A 26,946-nucleotide genomic window follows, 5' to 3' on the forward strand; every position below is an offset into this window, starting at 1 on the left:
ATTAATAAATGTAATTTAAGTTCTTTTTAAATAATGGATGATTTATAACTACTGAATACAATTTAACAGCTTTTTCAATTAGATATTACATTAATTTGTAATAATTAAATATAATTTAATAGTTTTCTAAAAATGTATATTATATTAAATATATTTTTTTAATAGTAAAACTATTCTAATAGTTTTTATTAATTGATAAATTATATTATTTGCAATTTTCAAAAATAATGTTTTTAAATAGAAATTCAATATATGCAAAATGTATTAATGTAATTAAATACAATTTGTGTATTAATTACACATTACCATAATTTGAAATAATTTTGTATTTTTTTTTAATAAAATCACAATGTCACTGGTTTGCTTCGGTTTTGCTTCAACAAAAACTGCACTTGAGATGCATGAACTGCAAAAGTTTAAGTTTCTATTCAGTTTTACACTTTTTTAATCACAGGTTTTCAGACGCATGCTCAGACTTTTTGGGCCTGACTGTGTAAGTTTGCGAACAGAATCACAGAAAGTGAGATTTTCTATTTTGTATCCAAGGACGTGTGTGTAATGCACCACAGAGAAATTTGCCAGCTGAGATCCTAAGGTCTGCAGAATCTGACACTGAGTGGGATTCTAACTGATGGCAGATCTGTAGGGAACCGACAGTAAATAGCCTTGGAGATAACAGCCGCTTCTGAGAAAAGGAGGAGGAAAGAAAGAAAGAAAGAAAGAAAGAAAGAAAGAAAGAAAGAAAGAAAGAAAAAAAGAGAATGACAGAGAGATGGAGCTGTCCGTGCAACATGGTATTTAGATGAGAAAACAGTGCTAAAGTCACACGTTAAAATGATGTGCTATTGTTTGGAAGATAAATGAAGGCATCACTCATAGCCAAATTACAAACCAGGACCATCATCAATATGCTGCAAAGAAACTCAAGGTTTTAAGATATGTAGCTTGACTGTTTGGCAGCATTTTCACTCTAGCCACTGCCATTACTCCAGCAAACAAATAGATATAATGGTGCATGTATTGATTTTTATTGTACTGAAGGTTAAGCGTTAAACACTTGCACTAAAAGAAAAATGGTGCTATATTGTAACGAAAGCTACAGAAGCCTTTTCTTGCACACTAAAAATTTGTAATCGCCCTCTAAGTTTCGTTGTTCCTTCAATTGCAAAGTATTACCTAATTTTTACAGTTTGTACCTGTCAGTGCATAAGCTACCTAATTTAGACTGACTAATCAGTTAGTTGCCTGAACAACTATTAACATAACTAATTAACAAGAATTAGGTTGGTCTGAGGTTCACATGTGTTTTTTTAGGGTTTGGGCTATAAGAAACATTTTGTTTTTCTATTGAAATATATTTTAAAATGTCATTTATTTCAGTGATGCAAATCGTCTCAGTTACATATGGTAAGAAGCCACGATGACAGACGAACTGGCATATTGCTTAGACCATGTGATAGACCAGTCTGATTCGAGTGTAAACTAAACGAGCCAATGCACGCTGGCATGCAATTATTGCATCCAGCTGCAGATGATCACAGCGAGAGTATAAAGAAAGCAGCAGGTGCATTACATACCAGGTTTTTGCTTTGGTGGCACAGCAGCCGTGATGTCTTCGTTCCCTCCTTCAGGGAATGAGGGTTACCATACGTAACTGAGATGTTCCCTTTCAGTCTGTCGCTCTCGACATCACATTGATGGAGGAGCTTGACAGAGTCTACAGTACAGACACTCTTGAGTAGTTTTATCAAGCAAATACTAACCGGGGCCTCTCAGTGCCACTACACATTTGAGGTGAGAACACAGGAGGATACCAGCTCCACACGAAGGCTATAGAATCCAGCAAACATGTTGGGGGTCGCCCAGGCCGCAGCTCTACAAATATCTGTCAGCGAGGAGCCACGAGCCAGCGCCCAGGAGGATGAAACACTTCTAGTTGAGTGAGCTCACAAACTGAATGGGCAGGGCACACCCTGTGCCTGATAAGCCAGAGTGATGGCATCCACGATCCAGTGGGCCACCAATTTTCATGCTCATTTGCTGCTCAATAAACATTTATTTTTAGTATCAATGTTGAAAGCAGTTGTGGTGTAGTGCTGTTTAATATTTTTGTGGAAACGGTTATGTACTACCATTTGAAAGTTTGGGGTAAATAAAGAACTATAAAACTTTTATTCAGGAAGGACACAGTAAATTGATTAAAAGTGTCACATGATCCTTCAGAAATCATTCTAATATGAAATATTTCTTAATATTACCAATGTTGAAAAAAGTTTTGTGAATAGAGTGGATTACATTTGTTTAAGGATTCTTGGATGAAAAGAAGTCATTTATTTGAAACTGAAAGCTTTTGTAACCTTATACATGTCTTCAATGTCTCTTTCAATTAATTTAATGCATCCTTGACAAATAAAAGTATTTAACTCTTAAGAATATATATTATGTACTGTAGTTTATATGTCTGAATGCATATGCCTATAGCAGTAACATTATAAAGGGGTGGAATCTTTTTTTACCATGTAAAATGGCTAAAAGATAAATCCCAATGTCTGAATGTTAATTTAAGCACTGCTGAAAATGTGTTAGACTGTCATCCATTCACACCTTTAATAATCTTAGAGGACAGAACCTTTAAACTTATAAACACTAGTAAATTAACTGATGACCATCAAGGTTTGAACAAATACAGGCAGTAGTTTATCAAAGAAAGTGATGTTGTTATCTGACATTGTTTTAGATTTTCATTCAGGTTAATCTACTTCTTATAATTAAGTAAACGGACTGCAGCTCACTAAGCAAAGCACCTGAATCTGTGTAAATAAAGGCCAGCTGCTGCGGACACTGATAATTTCTTTAATTTGCTCCTAAAAGAGACTGCAGAGAAATCAGGGAACCTTATCTGCACAAAGCCGATTTATATTTGCCTTAAAAAAACTTAAACTGACATCAAATGCATTTCCAATCTGAAAATGTCAGCCAGGGCTGATTCTAATGATCTTGTTTCTTTCATAATGTTGATATTAGACAGAGACAGATGCTCAGACCTCCAAGGCTTGACAAAATAGCAACAAACACGTGACTTCTACTTGACAAAGCCAAGGTGACTTCCAGGGACCTGCTAACTCAGTTTATCTACAGACAACTGAATGTCCTTGTGTTTTAATAAATACATTTTACAAAAAGAAAAGAGCTAATTTGTACATAATATGTAGCATTTAATGTCTTAACACAAACTACAACCCATAAATAATCCAATCAAATTTCCACCCAAATAATCATCTTGCAGTAATTCTATGAGTTTGATTGTGTAAGCATTTAATGTAACCACATACAGTCTTTCCTCCACTCTAGATTGTTCCACATGAACTCTATGCAATGAGATTCTGTGCTTTATCACACGGCATGGCTTACGGATTCAAATCAATATGGGCCAGCCGAGACGTGAGGCAAAATCTTGGCCAAATGGCACCCCATTCATTTCGGAACTCATCTTCCTTTGTGGCTTCACTGACATCAACACATATCTTTAGCATGGAGGTGATTATGGGACTAGGCCTGCTCTGTACGATATACAGTACGTTAACCACTGTCCACAAAAATCTGTTATGATAGGGCATGCAACAGTACAGCTAGGTGCTTCAAGCTAAATATGCAAAAATTATTCATGTGTATGTTGGGCATTTAATATTCATGAATTATATTGATGCAGCACTGATGAATCATTTACGTGTCAGAGAAATACAGATTGCGTGCAATACGAAACAGAAAAATTTTAACTAACATTGTAGATAATTCTTACACCTCTAAAAGTGCTGTGTGTGCTCGTATATGCATGCCAATGTAAAGAGTTTTCTTATACTCAACAATACTATATTGAATTGATCAAAAATGCTGTAAGAGCAGTAATATTGTGAAGTGTATTGAAATGCAAAATAACATAGCCATGACAGTTGTAATAGCCATAACTCAAGTCTACATATTCATAGGTTTCATGTGACATCACACAGTGGTGTGGCTGCCATTTGTAGCACCAAATTGCAATCTGCTGTACTGTGCTCTGGGCTGATAACAGCAAATCAAAACGAATTATTTACTAAGACTATATATGGGATTTTTATGATCAAATATTTATTGTAGGCAAAGATACATCCGTAAATTTTTTGTATTTTAGATGGCAAGTTTGTGATGAAACTTGCAAAAGCTTTAGTTATGCTCCACCTAAAGCTAATAAATCAATTAAAAGTTATTTTTTTATTTTTATCCTTGATGTAAGTACAGTTATGTGAGTCTAGAATATTCACGCTGCACTAAACTTTGACGAACAACACTCCAGGAAAAAAAACAGATGAGGAAGAGGAGGAGGATGACGGTCCAGCACATAACGTTAAAAAGAGAAAGGTCTGTAGTTTTAGTTTCCACATACTTATTTTTATGAATGTAACTGAATGTAATTATTTCAAGAGGGGTGCCATTTGGCTGAGACGTGAGGCAAAATCTTGGCCAAATGGCACACCATTCATTGTGGAACACATCTTCCCTTGTGGCTTCACTGACATTAACACAAATCTTTAGCGTGGACGTGATTATGGGACTAAGCCTCCTCTGTACGATATGCAGTACGTTAAACATTAAATACGTTAAACATTTCATTTATACTTCTCTGACTGGACTACCAAGGAGCATTTAGAGTCGATGAGAAAGTAAGTTCAAGTAAATGTCTGCACTGATCATGATTATACTATGTAATATAATGATTTCTGTCATTATTTACATTATTACATCAATTCGACCTCTTTTCATTTTTTTCCGAACCACTGACTTGTGTTTTTCTGCAGAGCTCAAAAGAAGATACTTTGATGAATGCTGGTAATCTAAACCAACAAGTTTGTCACATGTAGACGACATAAAGGGAGTAAATGATTTACATTTTTGGGTAAACTGTCTCTTTAATTACGATGATAAACACTTTAAATTTCAATACTGGACACAACCATGTAACGTGCTAGAATTAAATGGGTAAATAATAATAAGTATTTATTATAATAAGGGAAGTCATGGCCTAATGGTAAGAGATTTGGATTTGTAATCCAAAGGTTGTGACTTCGAGTCTCGGGCTGGCAGGAATTGCAGGTGGGGTGAGTGAATGTACAATGTTCTCTCCACCCTAAATACCACAACTGAGGTGCCCTTGCATAAATGGCTGCCCACTGCTCCGGGTGTGTTCACGGTGTGTTTGTATCATGTCACTTTCAGTAAATAGTCTTTCAGACAACATGTGCTTTAATACAATATAGGTGCATTCAGTTAGATCTTTAGTAATAGATACTTGTGCATTATGTGCTCTTTACAGGTGCAGAAATGAAAGCTCACAAGCAAAGAATTCACTGGACTAAGATGCCGAAGACATGCTGCACAATGACCCACAATGAGCAACAACCAAGAACAGTATTCACTGATTGCTTTTAAAATGTATTCATGCTAACAGTTAGGTAATTATTATGTAAATTATTTTATGAAGTACAAATTACTTAATTCCAAAACTTTGCGATTTACAAATGTTTTAACCTTTATTCAATGTTATGTGTTAAGTGTAAATATAAATGCATCATTCATTCAAGTAAATGCATGTGTAGTTTTGCAAAATGTGTTAAATACTTTATCTACACTAATTGTAGAGCTGTTTTTTGCTGTAATTGCATAGTTTTGTAAATAAACTGTTTTGTAAATACATTTTCCTCATGCCAGCTTGGTAAAGCTAATTATTTAATTAAAATTGCTTCCATAATGAGATGTTTATAGATTTGTTACGTTATGTTAATTATGTATTATAATCTATAGATTTAAAGTGAAAGTAAATGTTTTGTCTAGGGAACATTAATGAACGTCCTGTGCTGCGCAACGGGCCAAGTCCGGCTTAGATGACATAAATGTCTGCAAGTTACGGTTGTCGCATCTGGTCTGGTTGATTCGGCCCAGAATCTGAAAGTGAGTACACAGGCATCCAGGCCGGGTGTGGCAGATGGATCTGGGCCGATGTCTCTAGCAGGTGAAAATTTAACCGAAAATGACCCGAGTGTAAGGAGAGTAAATGTGTATGAGGTACAGTTAGATGTAAATAGCCTATCATTAAATGTCAAATTGGTAAGTTTTCACAAGACTTTACTGGAGTCAGCAGTTTGCTTGACCGTGTAAATAAGGATCTAATCATAAAGTATATATTTTTTTAATACCATTTTTTTTTTTTTTTGGTGAAGTGTTATTTTGGTTTCCGATAAGCGAGGAGAGGCTACACAAGGTACTAAAGATGGTGGCCGCAACAAAAAGTCACATGACTAAAACCCATGAATATACTAATCTATACACACACATTTATAATGTTACAAAAGTTGACGTTGCTGAAGTCCAATGCTGGTCTTATAGAGGGTCCTATAGAGGGCGTAACAGGATAATAAGTCTTTGAAGGACTTCAACATTTACGCTCCGTTTCCAAACAATTAAAATGACAAAAAAATGTATTCTCCAAAGGCTCCACAAGACGTGTGATTATATTACTGGATGGTTGAAATTGAATGGGAGAATGCACATTTTAAACATTCTATTGTACAGTAAATGAATCGCCGTTCTTATCTAATGCACTGCTGCACTCTAACACACACACATAGGCTACAGACAGTAGCTTGTATGTAATGCACAGATCGTGAGCACACAGAATCATTCAGCGCGGAAATGTATTGTCAACAGTTCTGTGATTTCTCACAGCGTCACTACTACTAGAGAGACACTGTCATGTAAAATTAATTCACACATGCAATCGCGCTCACTAATGCATTCATATAAATGTAATCTTTACTGTGCTACTTTATCTATGTCTGATTTAGAACAAGCAGAAATCTGTGAGAAATAAAATGACTTAAAGGCAAAAGAACTGATAAAAATGAGCTGCTATAAGAGCAATAACCATGTTGGCAGCGCTGTGTCATTAGCCATAGCTGTGCAAAAGGGGTTTGTCACAGCTCCAGACTTATTTGTTCATCACATAAAAATCGACTTGAAAACCTCAACCCCTAATATACATACGTATGTTTGCATGTGTATGCATGTGTTCGCATATATATATATATATATGCGCAAATGCAAATATTCTATCTGCAAATGGAAAAGCTGCATTTAAAAACAACAAAAGACTTCCACAAAGTACGTAGCAATTGAAATGTTTTTGTGCTGTCCTTTATATGGGTCTGAATGTTTATTTTTTCGTTTTGTCATTTTAGCTCAGTCGCTCGTAAAATAGAATGGAAATTAGCGAGATGGAAAAGCAAAGAAAATAGCCTAAAAGAGTTCTTGTCATTAGCTTTGTGTGTGGCATCTCTTAGTGAATGTCTGTTGAAGATCAGAGCTTGACTGTAGAATGTGAGTGTCTATAAACATCACTCAAAAACAGACTTCACTGTTACAGGGTTTTCACTGCATATATTTGTGTGATATCTCGGTGCCACTTTGACTCTCGTAACTCGTCAGTTAACAGCTTGTTTAGAAACCGCAACTAGTTCACAGATGTGAAACCTAATGCAGGGAGGCAAACTAAAATTAAATTAAGTGCAAGTGCTGCACTTTGACACCAACAGAAGACCCTCAACCACTGCGAGATATTACATTCGCTGATTTGACTTCATTAGCATGTTCCTCGTGTCTCTCTGAGGAAGAATGCAGCCAAGAGCACTTGTGTTGGGTGAGACAACACTCCAAAAACTGATGTAGTGAGCCCACATTGATGAGAGAAAGAGAGAGAGAGTGAACGAAAGAGAGAAGTACTGGAGCACATCATGTTGTCTTTCCACCGATGGACAAATAGATCAATTGAGTTGCCTCAAAGTCACTATGGGTTCATTCCATAAAATACATGGAGAAAAGCAGGATGAGAGGAGAGAAAAGGAAAAAGCTGAGTGACAAATGATGAATCACAGGGAAGAGAGACAGAATGAGATCTCACCGTCTGTGGAGCATCCCGTGGATCCGTCGCTGGAGCAATACCTCATCTCAATCCGCTGTCTCCCTACTTCCAGCAGGCTGGGCTCAGGGACCCTCGCCTTACAGGTGTACCTGAACCGCTGCTCGTAGTGGCCTCCATTGTCTGAGATATTCACCGGCGTCCAAGGGGTCCAGGGAGTGGTCTTCTTTAGATCTGGGCAAGGGAGGGTATTACAGGACTGGAATTCCTGTACAAAGCAGCAAAATATATAATTATACATTTATTCTTTATATAATCAATACAATACTTACAATATTTCAATTGCATTTCATATTGTCTATATTTCTGAATCATAGAATATAGAATTGATTATAGAATTATAATATAATTTATTTTAAAAATTATAATAAAATATATAATTATAAATGCAAAGTATTACTTTGATAAAAAACAAAAAAACCTGTAAAAACAGTAGTATTGTGAAATATTATAATTTAAAATGAATGCAATTACCACAGTCTTCAGTATCACATGATCCTTCAGAAATCATTCTGGTTTCTGAAGGATATTATATTATACAAATAATATTATAGCAATTATTATTGGCTGTCAATAATCAATAATGGTTCTTATTATGATCGATGCTGTTTTTGTTGCTTAACATTTTTGTGTAAATTATAATACATTTTGTTTATACTGTACTTTAAATTCATTTAAATTACAATTCAAAATAACAATATTAAAATAAATTACACACATATTTTATTGTGTAATAGTGTACTAGAGTTTCCACAAAAATATTAATAAACTAGATTGTTGATAGTAATAAGAACCACACACACACACACACACATATAGCCTAAGGCACACCTGTGCAATAATCATGCTGTCTAATCAGCATCTTGATGTGCCACACCTGTGAGGTGGATGGATTATTTCGGCAAAGGATAAGTGCTCACTTACACAGATTTAGACTAATTTGTGAACAATATTTGAGAGAAATAGGCCTTTTCTGTACATAGAAAAAGTCTAAGATCTTTGAGTTCATCTCATGAAAAATGGGGGCAAAAACAAAAGTGTTGCATTTATAATTTTGTTCAGTGTATATATAAAACATTTATGCTGAGAATGATCCTTGGTGATTTGTTGCCATTTTGCAGGCGCATATGAAATATTTCCAATGCGCTCTTTGCTGAACATCGCAAGTCGCAAACAAGTCAAGCAGAAAAGGTCATTGATCAACTTTAATTTATGGCCTGTGAGGAGTAAAAGGCTCTGAAATATGTGGAAATAAATAAGCAGCACATTTTACACAAGCTAAATGACATTTCGATTTGAATGGAAACTCAAAGGACTAACAAAAAGAAAGAAATTGTCACTGGCATGGGACAGCTCAAATGAGCGCTGTCTGTTCTAACATCTCGTCCGATGCTGGTGGGGAGGGCAGCAAACCTCTTCAATTCTTGATCGTTTTATTGCATTTCTATAATTGATATGACATCTACACTGCCTCTATCCTTGATCTGTACCAGCAGTTATGAGCTTTCAATCTTTTGATTTATGATAATGTACAGCGTCTTTTGATACCAATGTCTAGCACTTGAGGCAGTCAGATTCATGTCCTGACACCTTAATAAATTCGCCTGAAACAAGGAGCTATAGATTTCCTGTAAATCATGTGTTCATTTGGTTGAGTGGGGAGCCGTGTCCATTCTCGCTGCATTTATTTATGCTTAAGAGACCTTGAATGACTGCCAGACCTTGGCAAAACAAGATAAAAGTCCTTTTTGTTCATCTGTCAGTCTGTCAGACGGAGGGAGAGCTGATGTGAAGCGGTCAGACGGCTGTCTACCTCACTTCCCCTCCCTCCACTCGTCTCTTCTGACCTCCGTTCTCCCAAGGACAGGGAGCAGCAGAGGTTAAAATATGGAAAGGTTTACCCATTGTTTGCTGTGCAATCTGACCATCTGTTTTTGTTTTCACACTTCTCTTTGTTAATATTTAATAACGGTTAATAAACAGATGAGCTGACTCAACACTTTTTACCTCACTGTGCATCAACACTTCAGCTAGAAAGGCTCTAAGACAGAGATTTTTGCAGTCTGTTTTCTCTCAGACAAAGGAGGGTGTTGGGTGTTAGTGTTGTACTTGTGTGACTACGCATAGAGAAATGTTCATGGTAGGCTGCACTCTCTCAAAACACAAAATCGAAACGAGTTACCCAATAATTACACGGTTCCACTCACACTCAATGTCTAGATGCCTCCACAAATGAACAAACTACAAGTAGAAGCTGTATTAAGTCTATAGTTATGTAAACATGCCATTAAAATATTAAATAATTTGGTTCTTTAGCTTTAGCTTTTTATCACTAGCCAAGTTTCCATCTTGTTTTTGCGCTGTTTTGTTATCGACAAAGAGAATATGCGTAAAAAAAATTCCATTCATCTGGCCAAAAATGGTGTGCGTGATGATGTCATCCAAAAAATAAATAAATACAAAATAAATGTAAAAAAAACAATTGTCGCATTTCTTTTAGAGTATAGCAAAAAAATGCCCTTGAGCTGTTTTATTTAGATTCTCGATAATCAAACATTATTCATAAATAGGTGCACTTGTATTAGCCTGCCATTATTTTTCTGATTAACTTTTAGAGGAAATGTTCATTTTGGTTGTTTTATTTCTCCTAACCAACAACCGGCGGTCGTTAAACCATTAGTAACCGACAAGATTATGCTAAATTACAATTAAGTGAGATTTGAATTGATATGTGGCTGTGACCCAATAAAAATACCCAAATTTGTTTCCTGGAATTAATTTTATATACGCAAAAAGCAGCATAAACACACTGCACATTTTTCGAGGTGTATGCAAGATAAGTTTAAAACAGACTGATTTACAGCATAGTGCGAGTCCATCAGTTTACACTGCAGTGTAAACTGATGGACATACAGAATCATACCTGAAACAGAAAGCTAATAAACACAGTAATATTCCCTCGTCAATTCCGAAACTGTAGGAAACACATATCCGCATGAGAAGCGTTTATTAAATGGGGGAAGGGTGGGATCTCAAAATTAAAGATGAAACATGCAACATAATGCCAGCAGAAGTCACTCATACTTCATTAAATGAATAACAAACAGTTAATTCTGCAGAAATACATAATAAATGAAAGCGTTTTGATGCTTTATTATTGATTGATTATGCTGCTAAAGGTGTTGCCCAGTCATACAGAGAACCGTTGGGGGAAGTGGTCATAGGTGTGCTGTATCCTTATTCGTGAAAAAAAAAAAACACAGTTGCTGACGAATCAGAATCGCGGAACGGAACAGTTTATATATATAAATTGCAAACTATATATAAAAAATATATGTAAACTGTCTGATCCGAAATGTCTGATCACTTAGAAAAGTAATACCACACCTCTCCTCAAGAGTCTGTTGGATGTAACACAAACGGTGTGGGACTGGGTGAAGAAACAAACACTTCGATAGTCTTTCTGGTTTCCAATAAAAAAATAAGCAGCCATCAGAAAATTCATGAACTTTCATTCATCGCAAAGCATCCCTGCAACAATCTCTCTTCGAGGGTATTAGGTGAAAGTGATACTGCAGAAGAATGCACTCAAACACATCGGCTTTGGTGCTGATGCTACATTGGATTCAATGAGGTACATGTTCTCACCAGCTGGGCGAATGCCTACATATGAGCAGCACATCATAATGGTGATTTTTAACGGTTACTGATGTGTTGATTTACGCAGCCTGATGATTCTGAACCATCCGTCCCATGTTGTCTAAAATTTGAAAATATGACATGACCTACACCAAACAAAATCAATCAATCCATTTTTTCCCCCGATGATGTTATGTGTGGATAATACACCCTCTCGGAGTGTTTGCGCTCATTCCCACTCCTCTATCATTACTCATCCCACTCACGTTTTTCATTTCTATAATTCTCCATCCATCTCACTTTATCCTTTCTTCCTTTCCTAATTCTCTATTGTTCCATTCTTGTTTTCCCACAGACAGTCTATTCATTATCCCCTACACTCTCAATCTTTTTCAGACTTTCAAACTCCCTGTTTTCATCCTCAGAATTACTGTATCACCTAAAGTTCTCATCCGTCACTAATGCGTTATAGGTAGAGAAAGCAGGGGTTAGGGGATGCCCTTACGAAGCTCTGCTGGACCCCGCTCAGTCTCCAGGCATCTGCTGACTACTGAGTAATCCCACCTGCACTCTCTGGAGCTTTCTAACATCATTACATCCACTCTGCACACACAGACACAGCCCTCAATCCTTTGTGTCCACACAAAAATACAGCATATCAGCAAATACGTGTATGTTGGTCATAATTGGTCATTCTAAGGCTCCCATCTTTGACGCTATATCCCCCAACTCCTATGAGATATGCAGCCTCTAGTATGTTTTACAGAAAACAACAAACTCCAATCCATTACGCAGGTGTCGCTGATCGCATTCATTACCGGCAGTTCACCTGAGAGATGCCGGCTGGCCATTCCACAATGGACCACCAAGACAAATAGTCTCAATTAATAGTACAGAAAAGCGTACAATCAGTCAAGCAAGACTACGGAGCGCAATACACTCCATCAGGGGGTCTAATGAAAAATGCTGTCATTTGGGAATGTTCAAATTCCCTGGAGGAAACTTGTCTCTGTATGACCACAGCGTTGGGTAAATTTATATCCACACTGCACAGTCATCGTAGAGAAATGGAATGCAGGGTTTTTTATGGGCTGCGGATGGTTTTATGTAGTAGTTGGAAATATATTTACAAGAAATTAATAAAGAAACTCAAGATCATCCAAATGCTGTCATAAGAGATAAAACTCCTGAGGCACTGAACTGCACACAAGGTACACATAGACCAGAGGTGTACAAACTTGGTCCTAGGGGGCTGGTGTACTGCAGAGTTTAGCTCCAACCCCAATTAGACACACTTGAACCAGCTAATCAAGCTTTTCCTAGGCATACTAGGAACTTCCCAGCAGGTGTGTTAAGACAAGTTGGAGCTAAACTCTGCAGGACACCGGCCCTCAAGGGCCGAGTTTGGGCACCTCTGATAAAGGCCTTGGTTTATTATGAAATAAAAAGTATTAATTTGTTTGTGTATTTTGGGTGACTTAAGAATAATTGTTCAAATGACCAAGCTATTTGGAAAAATCATTTAAAAATATTTTTTTTTTATGTGGTAGTTGTATGCTTACTAATGACATTTATTTTATTTTAATTATAAATTTTATTTAATATACAGTAATTAAGGCAAGTTTCTCTCAACCAGGTGGCCTCAGCAATCTTACAAAGGTACGAATAACAATATTAATGAATTCAAGTAAATTTTAATTATTAATAAATTAAAATAACTGATTAAAATAATTAAAATATTACAGGTAGTTAATAAATAAAAAGGTAACTGAAATATTAAAAATGAAATCTTTATTTTATTTCATTCCTCCCTCATTAACTGACTGATGATTGATTTTTATCCAACACAGTTCTATACAGATTTAATATTCTAAAATAAAAGTATTATATATATATATATATATATATATATATATATATATATATATATATATATATATATTATATAATTTATAATGCATTATTATATAAAATTCATATGATATTAACAACTGAAACTGAAATTTTGCGAGATCATCTGCAATGATTAAACTGAAATACCCAGGTACACACTGAAGTTACATCTCACTAAAAAATTATTAACTGAATTATTTACACTAGCAATGTGTCTTCGGTCATCATGCGCAGTCGCAAAAGAGTTTGTTTTTGGTATAAGACATCTTCTTATTTTTGCAATTACATAAATATAATTACAACTAAGAAAAAATGTTTTAAATCCTTACACTTAACAATGTACTTCACATATTCACAGATTTCCAGCCGCCCTAAAGTGATGGTAATGTTTTAGTCTGATTATCAAAGCATCATTACACTGAACATGAAGGATCTCATAAACAAACAACCTAGTAATTGTTGCCAGGTACTCATTATTATGTTTCGGTCTACTCTGACACCTGGCTACATTCATGTGGGCTTTATCACTATCATTACAGAGAGGTTACAAGCATTGTGACAAACCAACCCCCTGTAAAATTACCATCTGACAGACACATCATGTTTTTATTGTGTCTGACAAAACAACCAACATCTAGTATGGGAATTTTTCAGAAAATGATAACAGCTGTTTATACATAAGGGCCATGTCAGAGCCCGGCAATCATCAGTAACAGAAAATAATACGAAAGTGGCTTATTAACTGAAGCTTGCTTGCTTAACTTCGTGCTTACAGGGCACACAAATAGCACACATATCCAAATCAGGCAACACACCACCCTGGTACCCACACACGTATATAATTATATATATATACACATATATATACATATATATAGCAGCATGATGTTGCTGCCCTCGCAGCCTCAGTAGCATTCCTAGGATACTTCAGTGTCTTGGTGTTTTCGGTGTCGTCTACGTTGTGATGGATCTGAGGCAGCTGGCCTTGAGGCTAAACACGCACACAATTTGCCAGAGCATTACCATTAGGACTGACAAGAATGTCTGAACTTTCTCTTAAGCCATTGTGTCTCCCAGGTGCCATTGATTAAGCGGCAAAGATCGAAACGGTTGACAGCCTTGATTTCTAAACCGGACAGAGTTTATATAGCAAATTAACTATTTAAAGCTGTTCCAGGTTTTTGAAATCACCCAAACCACTTCCACGAATAGCATGACACCGTGGTCATGTGAGCTGGACTTATTCTAAACTAGCAGTGAGTGGGTGACTGGTTTTAAAAGTAGAGCAAGAATATCACAGCTAACTCATGAGTGGAAAATCCCAGCTTACTCTTGCAATGCTAATTCACATGGCAAGCTCCTCACAGCTTTCTAAACAAGGAAATGCATTTCGGTATAGTGTGTTTATGTACTGTAGATATATGCAGATATGTTCACTACCGTTCAAAAATTTGGCGTCTAAAAAGTATTTTTGACTCCAGGCTATAGTGTCACGTGATCCTTCAGGAATTTTTCTTATATGCTGATTTGGTTCAAGATCAATGTTGAAAACAGTTGTGCAACTGAACACTGCGATATCTTTAAGATTTCTTTGCTGAATAAAAAGTAAAAAAAAAAAGCATTTATTTAAAATAATTTAAATAATACACAAGTCTTGATTTTTGATCAATTTAATGTATACTTCCTAAATAAAAGTATTAATTTCTGTCATAAATACCCCCCAAAACTTATAAATCCAAAGGAAAAAGTGTGCAACTTTTGTCTGGACTGGAATTATGTGAACGTAACTTGCACACCACAGGTAGGCCATGATGCTTCTGCTGTTACTTATTGATATTTTAGTTATAAAGCCTATAAACACTGAACACACTTTTCATTTCCTGAGGTGCTCTGATAAGAAAAGGTCTCACAACAAATGGAGTAATAGTATGAAAGTGACATACAACGCTGCATCCAGGGCATTCGTTTCCGTTCTCACACATTCGTCGTCGCGACTGGATCCCACCGCCGCATGGAACTGTGCAGCGCTCCCATGGAGACCATGCTGACCAATAGACATGTGGGGGGCAGGGCAGGTGCTCATTGCAGTATCTAAAGTAGATTGAAACAAACATTTCAGCATGCAAATAAACATTTATTCACAAACTCATCTCCTAGTTACTCACTCAACCCATCCTAATTATGCAATGGCCTCAATAATTGAATATGAATCCTCTGAAGCACAAATTATAAAATCACAAAGAAAAAAAAGTTAGATTTTTACTTCAAAGAAAGAATATAATGTTTTTTCATCTATTTCTTACTGTGAAATGATTGTATATTACAATAGAAACTAATTGTAAACATTTCAAAACTACTTGGTGCATCAGGCCATGATGCATTTATATGAAAGAGCCATTAAAAAAATTCATGCATAAAAAAAAGTTTTACATTTAAACAAGGAAAAACTACTGAATTCAAAACATGAGATAATGACTGGCTAGCAGTTGTGCAGATCTCCAAGGAAAGGAAATGCCTAGGTTAACCTTAGTGTAATGAGCACTGATGGAGCAGTGTCTAGTGTAAATGAGGCCTGCAGGCAGAGCGGGGGGGGGGGGGGGGGGTGGGTTCTGGGCCCTTCTGTCCACTTGCAAAGCTAGACGTGTGGGCTGGATGAGTAGATGTAACTGAAAGGTAGTTGGTATAAAGGTAATTGGTATAAAGCATGATGATTGGACACACATAGTCAATCATTCCAGCTCTCATGTGGTCTCACTGCAATCAGTGGATCTTTGAAAGGAAGTGAATAATAAATGAAGTCAGCTTCCTTTTGAAGATACGCTCATAACCAGAACAAAGGCTAGGAAAATAAATCAAAAAATAACCTCAGCCATTCTCAGCCTGTGATGACCCTAAACCAGAAAAACAATGAGTACAGATGTAACCAGGATACAAATAAAGCAGGAAAATCTGAACAAATTCTTACTGATTTAAGTGCTAAAAACACATCAAATCCGAAAGGTAGCTGAAATCTAATTCTTTATATTTCACCCCCCCCCCCCCGACAATTATTGCAATTAATCCACACTCTGGAATCACTAAATAAATTGTGGTTAATTCATATATTGATGTTATATATTTATATATTTATTTATCCCAAATAAGAAATATATAAAGAATATAATATAATATAATATAATATAATATAATATAATATAATATAATATAATATAATATAATATAATATAATATAATATAATATAATATAATATAATATAATATAATATAACTGGTCTTTAGGAAAAAGTTGCAGACATTAAAATAAAGCAGGACAAACAAAACAATTTCTGTGCATTGTGTATTATTTTTATGCATGAAAATCACTATGAAAATACCAAACTGCTGAAATAAGCTTATGATTAACGAACTTGCAAAACTGGCAAAAATATACATAAACAGTTATTACGCCTATGTGTAAAAAATTTTCAGGCAAAAAAAAAATGTCGGCTTAAATATTTACGACGGTTTTAACCAGGAGGTAATGCTTTGGCTTGAGTATTTAAATGAAGCCATTGTCATTCTTTTCACTACAGACATCTCTTTTTTATGTAGATTAGGCTCATTATTTGAAACGTATTAAAATGTATATTTTCCAGCAGAAATTAATGCAACACTCTTCCTGCAAAAACCAAATGTTTGTATAAGGAAAGGAGCTCATGGTATAGCCTTCCACATGAGCGATAGTTATCTGTAAAACTGTAGGACACTTCAGGGAAATTACACAAGATATACTTTTATTTTTCTGTGCCTGCAACCACTTTCTTCAAAAGAGATGTCTGATGATGTGTGTATATGTGCAAATTAGAAAATAAGTTTCAAATATGAAAAAGTATTCAGAAGTAGGAAACAGTACACATTCCCATTGGAGAACCACTGATCAACTTGTTGTTATGTAGCGTGCAATAAAAAAGTCGAGAGATCCATATAAGAAAGATTTATAGCCAAGGGAAACCCACTGCCAATTTGCATATGCAAATAGTGTTCATTCAAATCGGATTTGCTAAGTTTAACAAGTTTGCCCCTGTTCTGGCACAAAAAAGGAGAAAGAAACAAACGATCAAAAGAACAAGAAAAAAGTGGTAATTAATAGCACATTTGAGATGGTGTATGAAAAGAATGAGGGAGCATGTAAAAAACACAATCATTTATCAAATGGATTTCAAGCAGAACAAAGTACTGGAGTGTTGCAACAACAGTTCTTTTGCCTGCAGGGGTTCTGTCTTGTTTTCGAGAGTTTCTGAGCACAAATGGATGGGAGTTGCTGGCTCTGCGTTTACAGACACCCTGTGCTGGGATAGATATATGGCTCTGGACCAGGGCTTGATTAGAGACCAGGCCATTGGGGCCATTGTCAAGGACCTCCAATGCCTCAGGCTGCATGACCGGGGACAGTCAAAAATCAAAACTAGGGCCCTCGGAGCTTACAGAGAGTTGAAGACTAGTCTCCAGGCCCCAGAGTGCTGGTGCCAAAACCAATGCTGTCATGGAACATGTTAATTTAATTTATTTCCATGTTATATCCAATACTGTTCAGAGTTTGGGGTCAGTAAGATGTCTTTTAATGTCTTATTTGATCAAAAATACGGTAAAAACCATAATATTGTAATATTGTCCCACTTTAATTTTAAGTGGCATTGACTACTATATGAATATGAACATTTGATAGAATGCACTTATTGTGTACATACCTGTTGTTACATTGTACTTACTAGGGCTGAGTAAAAAAATATCGATTTTTCTATTTTAATCGATTCTGAATGGACATAATGAAAGGGTAGTGAATTGGAACAATGCACAAGGGTTAAATAGAAAACCACACACACACACACACACACACACACACACACACACACACACACACACACAAATAATATATATATTTATCTCATATGGATTATATGTTTTTATTTGTTATCCATCAAAATCAAACTATCATGTGTTTAATTAGAAAAAGTGTGAGATCTGATTTATAAATCCATCTTCTGAATCAGACTGATTTCTGAACAACAAAAGGGTGAGCGAATGAGCAGAGATTGTTGATTTTTGACTGAAGTATCACTTAAGCTGACTCTCTCTTTCTCGTTTCACTCATCGAGGACATCTCATGGTGACCGACCCACAGCAGGGTTGCGTGCTGAGGACTTTGCCATCTGGCAGCAGTGCACTGAACAGGAATAAAGTGTGACTGTACATATGAGCTGATTCTGAATACCTCTGAACAGATGCCCATTGGCTGAGTGGGACTCAAAGTAAAAAAGTCCCCTGCAGCACTAACAAGTGAATCCAAACTTCTTTCAATATCGGACAAAAGACCCCGAACTACAGAGATTTTGCAGTAGCCCGAGTAGAACAAAACCAGGAATGCTGCTTTCTTCTTTTGGTCCGAAACAGCGTCCTGCTAAGGGAACTGACAAAGCACATTTGAGCCACTAACTCGGCTCCCTTCAACCTTAAATGAAAACTGTGGGCCCAGACGCGCTCCCCGGATATGTTTTCACAGCCATTATGCACCGCTGGGCTGGTCGAGGTGTCGTATTAAAGTGCATGGGTGGTGTGAAAAACTCACAGGGGCTTGTAGACTAGTGAGACTGGAGACAAACTCAAAGCTTGCACCAGAACTTTTCTGCTGATTATTCACAGCCTTTATGGTTAGACACCTAAGGGCATCAAGTACCCCGGCGCCTTGCAGAAAGAGTGTAAGTGGGGGGCAGGAGATAGAAAAAGCAAGAGGTGGCAGAAATGGTCTGCTTCACAGTCACCTGCAAAAAAAGAAAGAAAAACTACAAATCTGCAGCGGTATTCATGTCTTAAGCCCCGTGTCTGTGTTTCTATGGTGAAAAACTGTGACATGGTCATTTTGTCCCGTTTCACAGGACAGTTTTATTGCTCAGCAGTGGCTCCTTCATTTTAATTTTTTTTTTTTTTTTAAATAAAGTAAAAGTATAAGACTATAAAATGAATGTGGATAGCATGGCTCTTATCATGAGCTTGGAATAATTAGATAAAGTGAAATTAAAAGGTTTATGACTTGTGATTTCAGACACTGGTATCTTGGCAAACCTGAGCTGAGTTTGTTATATTGTCAAAATGTAATTTTCCAAGATGAGAAAGAATAATATATTAAAAGAGCTTATTATTTTTCAGTCATGCAAAGTTATAGTACATTACATTTACAAAATGTTTAATTTGTCAGTTAAATCCAGTAATTTTTTTCTTTTTTCTTTACTACACGCACACACACACACACACACACACACACACACACACACACACACACACATACACAGGACATTATCAATGAATTTTATGGACATTTCTGGTAACCCTAAAACACAAATCAATAAAGTGCAACATTCAAAATAATTATGTCCTTTTGTCATTATTATTAGTTTTTTAATATTCAGTTTCAGTTTTAAATTTATACTTCTGTTTATTTTATTTCAGTTACTTGCCAAGGCAACACTTCTAACTTTTATGTAAGTTTATCATTTAATCATTTAATTTTATTTCAATAAACAGAATAGATTTTAAATAATTTGGTTTTAATGTATAGTTCAGTCATGATACTCTTCCGCACTTCATCCAATCATTTAGTTGTTTCTGTCGACGTAACCCATTTATTCCTGAGGTTATCTAATCAATTCATTGCAGCACGCCATGGGATTTCCCTAACCCTCCACCTTCCCCAGCACCACCTGTCTAGATCTGCTAGGGGGTTCTTTCTATTTTCCTTGCCGCAATCTGAATTTAAGTCACTGTTTCATCTGCATTTCAGATGTATCCTCAATAAAATGCTTCCTAATAAAATGCTGTTTACCGTTTTGTTTCACATTGCTGGTCATCAATTGGGGTATTAACCAAAACCAATTATTTACCTCTAGCAGATTTAAATATTACCGCATTTTTCAGACTATAAGTCACACCTGAGTATAAGTCCCATCAGTCCAAAAATACATCATAACGAGGAAAAAAATGTATATAAGTCGCACCGGACTATAAGTCGCATTTATTTAGAACCAAGAACCAAAAGAAAACATTACCATCTACAGCCGCGAGGGGGCGCTCTACGCTGCTCAGTGTAGGCTACAGGAGCACTGAGCAGCATCTCTGGCAGCACAGAGCGACCTCTGGCGGCTTTAGACGGTAATGTTTTCTCTTGGTTCATTTCTCCTGGTTCATGTCAAATTAATTTTGATAAATAAGCCGCACCTGACTAAGTCGCAGGACCAGCCAAACTATGAAAAAAAGTGCGACTTATATACTATATACTATATATATATATATATATATATATATATATATATATATATATATATATATATATATATATATATATATATATATACATATATATATATATATATATATATATATGGAAATAATTGTAATTTTGTTCTCAATCTTGTTCTCAACCACAGCTGAGTTTAACATTGATGTCTTATACATAAGGGAGAATATTTATAAAAAATGTCTGAAGACAAAAGCCTGAAGTGTGAGTCAGGAAAAGTTGGCACCTTCAGCAGAGGGACCACAACTGTTTTCAACAGATGCCTCTCTCGCCCTCTCTTCATCCCAGCACTTCAGGTCTAATTTTCAGCTGCAATGCACTGTTGCTTAGAAACCTCACACATTCTCAGGGCAGCGCAGTTTAAACATAATTCTGCCATGATTAGAAGGTGCACTATCATACCTACAGTGTTTGAGTGTCTATGTGAAGTCTGCGGCGACACTCTCTGTAATTAAAAAGTCTTAGCATGTTTATTTTTAATTGGTTGTCAGTCACACAAATTATGGGGCAGATAAATAGAACCTCTCTCACTCCACCATTCAAGCATTTGGTTTGTGTGCTTCCAGTTATGTACTAACAAGCTTTCTAGAGATGAACATTGCATAATAGTTCATAATAGTAATAAAAAAAACATTAAAATGAGCTGCGTTTACATATTCATTATCATCAACTGCCATGAAATCACAGCAGAAACCACATAGGCAGCAGGTGAGAATGAAAGCAACAAATAAAAGAACCATCATGCCCTTTCAAACATGCATGTGCCCTTTAAATTTTGAGAGTAAAAAAAAAAAAAAAGCATATATAACAAGCCGTCATGCTTTTCTTTACCTCTCTTCACGATTCTGGCCCACACAAACGCGTCCCCCATGGCGGGGAGTGGGGTTGCTGCAGGAACGCTGTCGGACCTGGAAACCGATCCCACAGCTGGTGCTGCAAGGAGCCCATGCCGTCCATGGCGTCCATGCCCCGTTTCTGAGAATGGATATGTTACGGCAGTAATCACTAATCAAATGCTGGCACAGCTGGCTGCTATAATCTAGCCTTCAGTTTGTTCACTGAGGATCTTAGTTAAGACTGTTCTAAGCCTGTTTACAATAGAAAAAACATAATTGTATGAAATTATATATTCTTGAGTTCAGAGTCAAACAACAACTTTTGTTTCTGAAAAATTGCTGTTTTGTGGCATGGTATACAAGCTTGTTTCCACTTCAGAGTAATGACTAAAATTAAATATAAATTAAATATAAAAATTTAACTTACAGAAAATCGGTCACACTGCAAGATATAAACTTACTTTACGACAAACTTGCAATTTAGGAAGATACACATAGAATTACAAGATATAAAAGTCACATTGTGAGACATAAAGTGGCATACAAGAAATTGTGTAATTATGAGAAATAAAGTAACAACTGATATATGAAATTGCAAAGTTGGATTTAAAATGTTATTATGAGAAATCAAGTTGCAACTGCGAGATATAAAATTTAAATGAGAGATAAAATCACAACTGTGAAATATGAATTTGAATTTGTGAAACATAAAATGGCAGTTATAAAAAAATCAAGGCACAATTGCGAAATATAATCAATTGTGGTATATAAACGCATAATTATTAGAAAAAAAGCAACAGTAGTGAGACATCAAGTCACAATTATCATATATGAAATCACAATGCTCCGATTTAAAATGATTATGAGAAATCAAGTTGCGATTGCGATTTAAAGAAACATTGTGAGAGAAAATTTCACATTATGATAATTGCGGGAAATAAATTAGCAATTATAAGTTGCGAGATATAAAGTAACAAATATGAGATATAAAATAGTTGTGTGTTATATATGCCCAATCATGTGAATGTCAGATATAATGACGACTGCAAAAAATCAAGTTGCAATCACGCGTCAAAGATTGCAGATTGTGTGAGATAAAGTTGCAATTGAGAGATTAAATCACAACTGTAAAATGAATTTTAAATTATGAGAAATAAAACAACTATTGCAAAAAAAGCAATGCACAATTGCAAAATATAGTCACTCTGTAGTTTTATCTTATGAGATAAAAAGTTGCAATTATGAGAAATCGTGAGAAACAATTGTGAGACATGAGTGACAATTGTCATATTTTAAATGCCAATTCTCAGATTTAAAATCACAGTTCTGAGAAGCCAAGTTACAACTGCGAGATGCAATGTTGTATTTTGAGAATAATGTTGCAATTGTGGTACATAAAGTCAATAACACCAAATATTTTCAACTTTGGAGTAACAACTAAAGGTGAAATGTGTAGCTTCCTGTTTGTACTTTAGTCTTTGTGCTACAGTATATACACATTTGTGAGATGTTTGCATACCTGGAGCAGTTTGCCACCTCAACACTGATTCCTTGGCATGGCTGCCCTCCACACTGAGGGCTCGGGCTGTCACACGCTCGAGTGCGACACTGGCATGACCCAACACTGCCGCCATCACTATGACTGCAAGCTTTCCATCCTGACCAGGCTCCAAAATGACCATCCACAGTAACATTCCTCACCTGCACACATACATAACCACACACCACAGAAAGAAAGCACATAAATAGTAAATGGGCACAGAAACAAGTAAACAAAATATGAATACAAATGAATTATTACTGCAGATAAGGTCACGTTTGCCAGTTAATGATGAATCCAAACCAAAATATAGATTTCAGCATATGAGATTTGTGATAGCTGAAAATAGCAGGCCTCCTCTTTGGAAAATGAACACGCTTTACAATGAGCAAATATTTTTATATGAGGCATTATATGAGAATGCAGTAATGAATAGCTAATGTAATTTTGTTATTGCTCTCTGGTTATTAACATCTGAGGTATCAGATACAGGACAACATATTTGCGAACAAAGGGAGAAGGTAATGTTGTCTAGCGCATAAAACACGATGAGTTCTGTGGAAAAGATTGTCAATGCATTATGAATGGAAAATAATAAATGGCCCTCTGTGTGGAGAGAAATTGTTTGTGCTCTTTGTGTACCCAACGCATAAGAGAATCAAATTTCCAGTGTGGTGAAAAAGTTAAAACAAACCTCATTTTCAAAAGCCACGCTTTTCCTTTAAATATAGATGCGGTTTCTGCCAATTTTAAGGCAGGGATGATACAGTAAGTTAACGTATTTTTTTTTTCAGAGAAAACAAATGTGGTTCTTTGTTTACTTCCACACCGTGTCAGCCTCCAGATGGGCTTTGTGAATGAAGTGTGTCTCCATCTAGCCTTACTGTGCTCTGCTGCTGAAGTCATTTTAGATCTGTCACTCAACCTCAGACACCTGGACACAATCTTACCCTGCAGACGTACAGGCAGGATACAAATCTGCATCTTCCACACAAGCACCACAGCTTACCATGTCTGGGGCACATTTCTGATTGTTGATTCCAACAACAAAGGACATGTGGACCTCAAAATGTGTGAGCAATATGTGTAAACAACATGTGTGAAACTAAATCAATAGAAATCTTGCATTCTAGTGACTCGGAGACCCAAGCCTCCCACACTTTTACACTTCCTTGTTTGTGTTCAACAATTCCATGCTGCTTTCTTCAGGCAGCGTGGGAGGCAACGTGCTATTACACAAAATGTCATTTCTCAGCTACAGCTACAAGCTACAAGGTCTTTTACCTAAAGACCCCGTGAGACTGCCACAATGCCTGATATACTGTAGTTTATAGTATCTTTGTGTCCACAAATATGTGTGTGTGTGTGCGTGGATTGTGCTTTCAGAGCTGTGGTATCTCACAGAACACTGCATGTAACCTTTAGAACACGAAACCTTGTGAAGAGCAAGTGTCTAAATATTTTCAGAGCCACTATACAGGGGAGGGACGTGATGGATTGGACAAAGGATTCTGGGAGTGATCTACAGGCTGGGAGGCCTCAGGCAGGGGCACATGTCAGCACAAAGGAGTGTGGGAATATGAAGCCATGTTACCAGAGAATGCCATTCAACAGAAAGATATTCTGCTGCGCTTTGTTTCTTTGCACACAAGCTCTATTTACTGTGAACCTTATATTCACTTTTTGAGGACAGAAAAAGGAAAAGTTTGTTTTGCTGGAAAAGCAGCAATACATCAGGTCTCAGCACTGTCTGTCCATCACCTGCAATGTTTCCTCAGCATTGTTATAAAACACTTCTAAGAGTGTCTGCTGTTATGAGAAAAAAAAGTTGATCCTGCAAGTTACGGTTGAAGCGGGCGCATTTGTCCCTGTTCTTCACTGACAGACTGGATCAGCATCAAGAGTTTTCATACGAAAAACTAAAAACTAAAAAAGATTTGGCTTTGAGGGCTGAGACACTGCGTGAATGATTGAAGTGCATTCTGGATACTCACAGGACACCGTGTGATGCTCTGCTCCCATTGGCTCATGCTCACGCTTTCTTCCAGGGTGGTGCATTTCTTGAGCACCAGATCCCAGCCGCAGTACGGATCCCTGGCCCCCACACAGGCACTGAGAGAGAGAGAGAAAGAACAGATGCTCATCATGAAGTGAAAGTTTATGGCAACATTAATCAACTGCGAGCAGACAAAAGAAGAACAGAAATGAAGAGGTCATGTAACAAAGAAATCCAATTTTCCTTAATGAAAGCACACTCTCCACAAGTTTTACAACTGACAACTTCCTTCCCAGTCCAAAAACATCATATATACAAACAAAAAAGCAAATACAGCTTATGAAATTCTTTCCCTCATCAGAAACCTGAAACATGAACAAATAGGACAGATCGCATTGTTCATAAACAAGAGCAGAAGTAAAATAATAATAAATAATATGCATACATTTTTTTTTAAGAACATTAATTTGTGAAAGTCCACTAAACACACTGTTCCAGGCTGTATGTAGCACCTACAGCTCTGCACATCCTTTTGAAGAAGGCCATGAGCAAGCATAGGAAGAGTAAACGAGAAGCTTTTGTACATTCAGAAAAAGCATTTACACAGACATTTTAAGTGTATACCCTTCTAAGAGTCAAACAAGGGTTAAAAATCCTCATGCAAATTCAATTCTGACACCAAATAGAACAAAGAAGTTGAATAACTTCATCAGTGTACCTCTGGGAAATAAATGGAATGGTAAAAACATATAATATGAGCCCTTTAAAAAGTTAAACACCTTAAAGAACACACATGCTTCTTATTATAAATATTGCTTGCTTTGGCACAACTTCATCTGGCAGTATTTCCCTCGAGTGCTGGTAATAACTTTCATCAGAAACAGAGAACAGCCCAAACTCATTGAGGACTATCACAGCAGTCATCCGCACGGATGGAAAGATGAAGCCAAGCGTTCAGTGCCGTGAAGTTTAGAGTACAGTGACACAGCAATGGGAATATCAGCAGTGTAAAGCAGGCACTTTAAAACGGTCCTGTTAGGGCATGTGGCTGTTTATTCAAACAAAATTTGCATTAGTTTCCCTTTTTGCTGTCAGAAAGTATAGAGGTGTGAGTAATTGACCTCTCCAAATCTTTAACCGCTTAAGAGGATAGAAAAAGCTCATCAGGCAAAACTCAGCTCATATTCACATAACTCAGCGCTTTTCATTGGAATGCAAATGGAGAGAGATGATGAACAGGCTGCCATCTACTCTTATGAGCAGAGATTAGAGAAGTGCTCTTGATATGAAGGCCTGGAGGCACAATGTCAAACATGGTGATTGTTCTTTGTTGCCCTCTGGCAGATGATCTTTGTGAAATTACTTTTATTCTTGTGCAGAGAGAGAGAGAAAAAAAAGGTTGCAAGCATGTATGCGCTCATAAGATTAGTAGTATCATTTATCTTGCCAGGAATCAAAACTTTAGTATTATTAAAAGCAATCATGAAATGACACTTGCATTTAACTTGTCACATAAAACATTAAAATGTGCAATACAAACTAATGGGTAACACTTAACAATAATGTTCTGTTTGTCAACATTAGTTCATGCATTAGGTATCATAAACTTTCAATGAACAATTCACTTTTACTATATATACACCAACATATTTCAGCAAGTAAATACAATAAATTAACATTAATTATGAACAAAACGTAATTAATAAT

At 36.4% G+C, this 26,946-nt stretch overlaps 1 protein-coding gene across 2 annotated transcripts in view; it reads right to left on the reverse strand.

Moving 5' to 3' along the window:
* The window catches only part of sema5a (sema domain, seven thrombospondin repeats (type 1 and type 1-like), transmembrane domain (TM) and short cytoplasmic domain, (semaphorin) 5A), a 123,343-nt gene that overhangs the window by 16,853 nt on the left and 79,544 nt on the right, over positions 1-26,946 (reverse strand). For both annotated transcript variants that reach the window (XR_003275562.1, XM_026201021.1), the window contains exons 12-16: positions 25,238-25,355; positions 23,223-23,404; positions 21,699-21,842; positions 15,484-15,631; positions 7,991-8,216 (exon numbers count right to left, since the gene is read on the reverse strand). Coding sequence is in view for 1 of the 2 variants with exons in the window: in XM_026201021.1 (XP_026056806.1) it covers positions 7,991-8,216; positions 15,484-15,631; positions 21,699-21,842; positions 23,223-23,404; positions 25,238-25,355 (818 nt within the window). In the remaining variant the exon portion in view is untranslated. The remainder of the gene's footprint in view (positions 1-7,990; positions 8,217-15,483; positions 15,632-21,698; positions 21,843-23,222; positions 23,405-25,237; positions 25,356-26,946) is intronic.

This window comes from Carassius auratus, chromosome 24 (genome assembly GCF_003368295.1).
Source record: "Carassius auratus strain Wakin chromosome 24, ASM336829v1, whole genome shotgun sequence".
In the NCBI taxonomy this organism is placed as follows: Eukaryota; Metazoa; Chordata; class Actinopteri; order Cypriniformes; family Cyprinidae; genus Carassius; species Carassius auratus.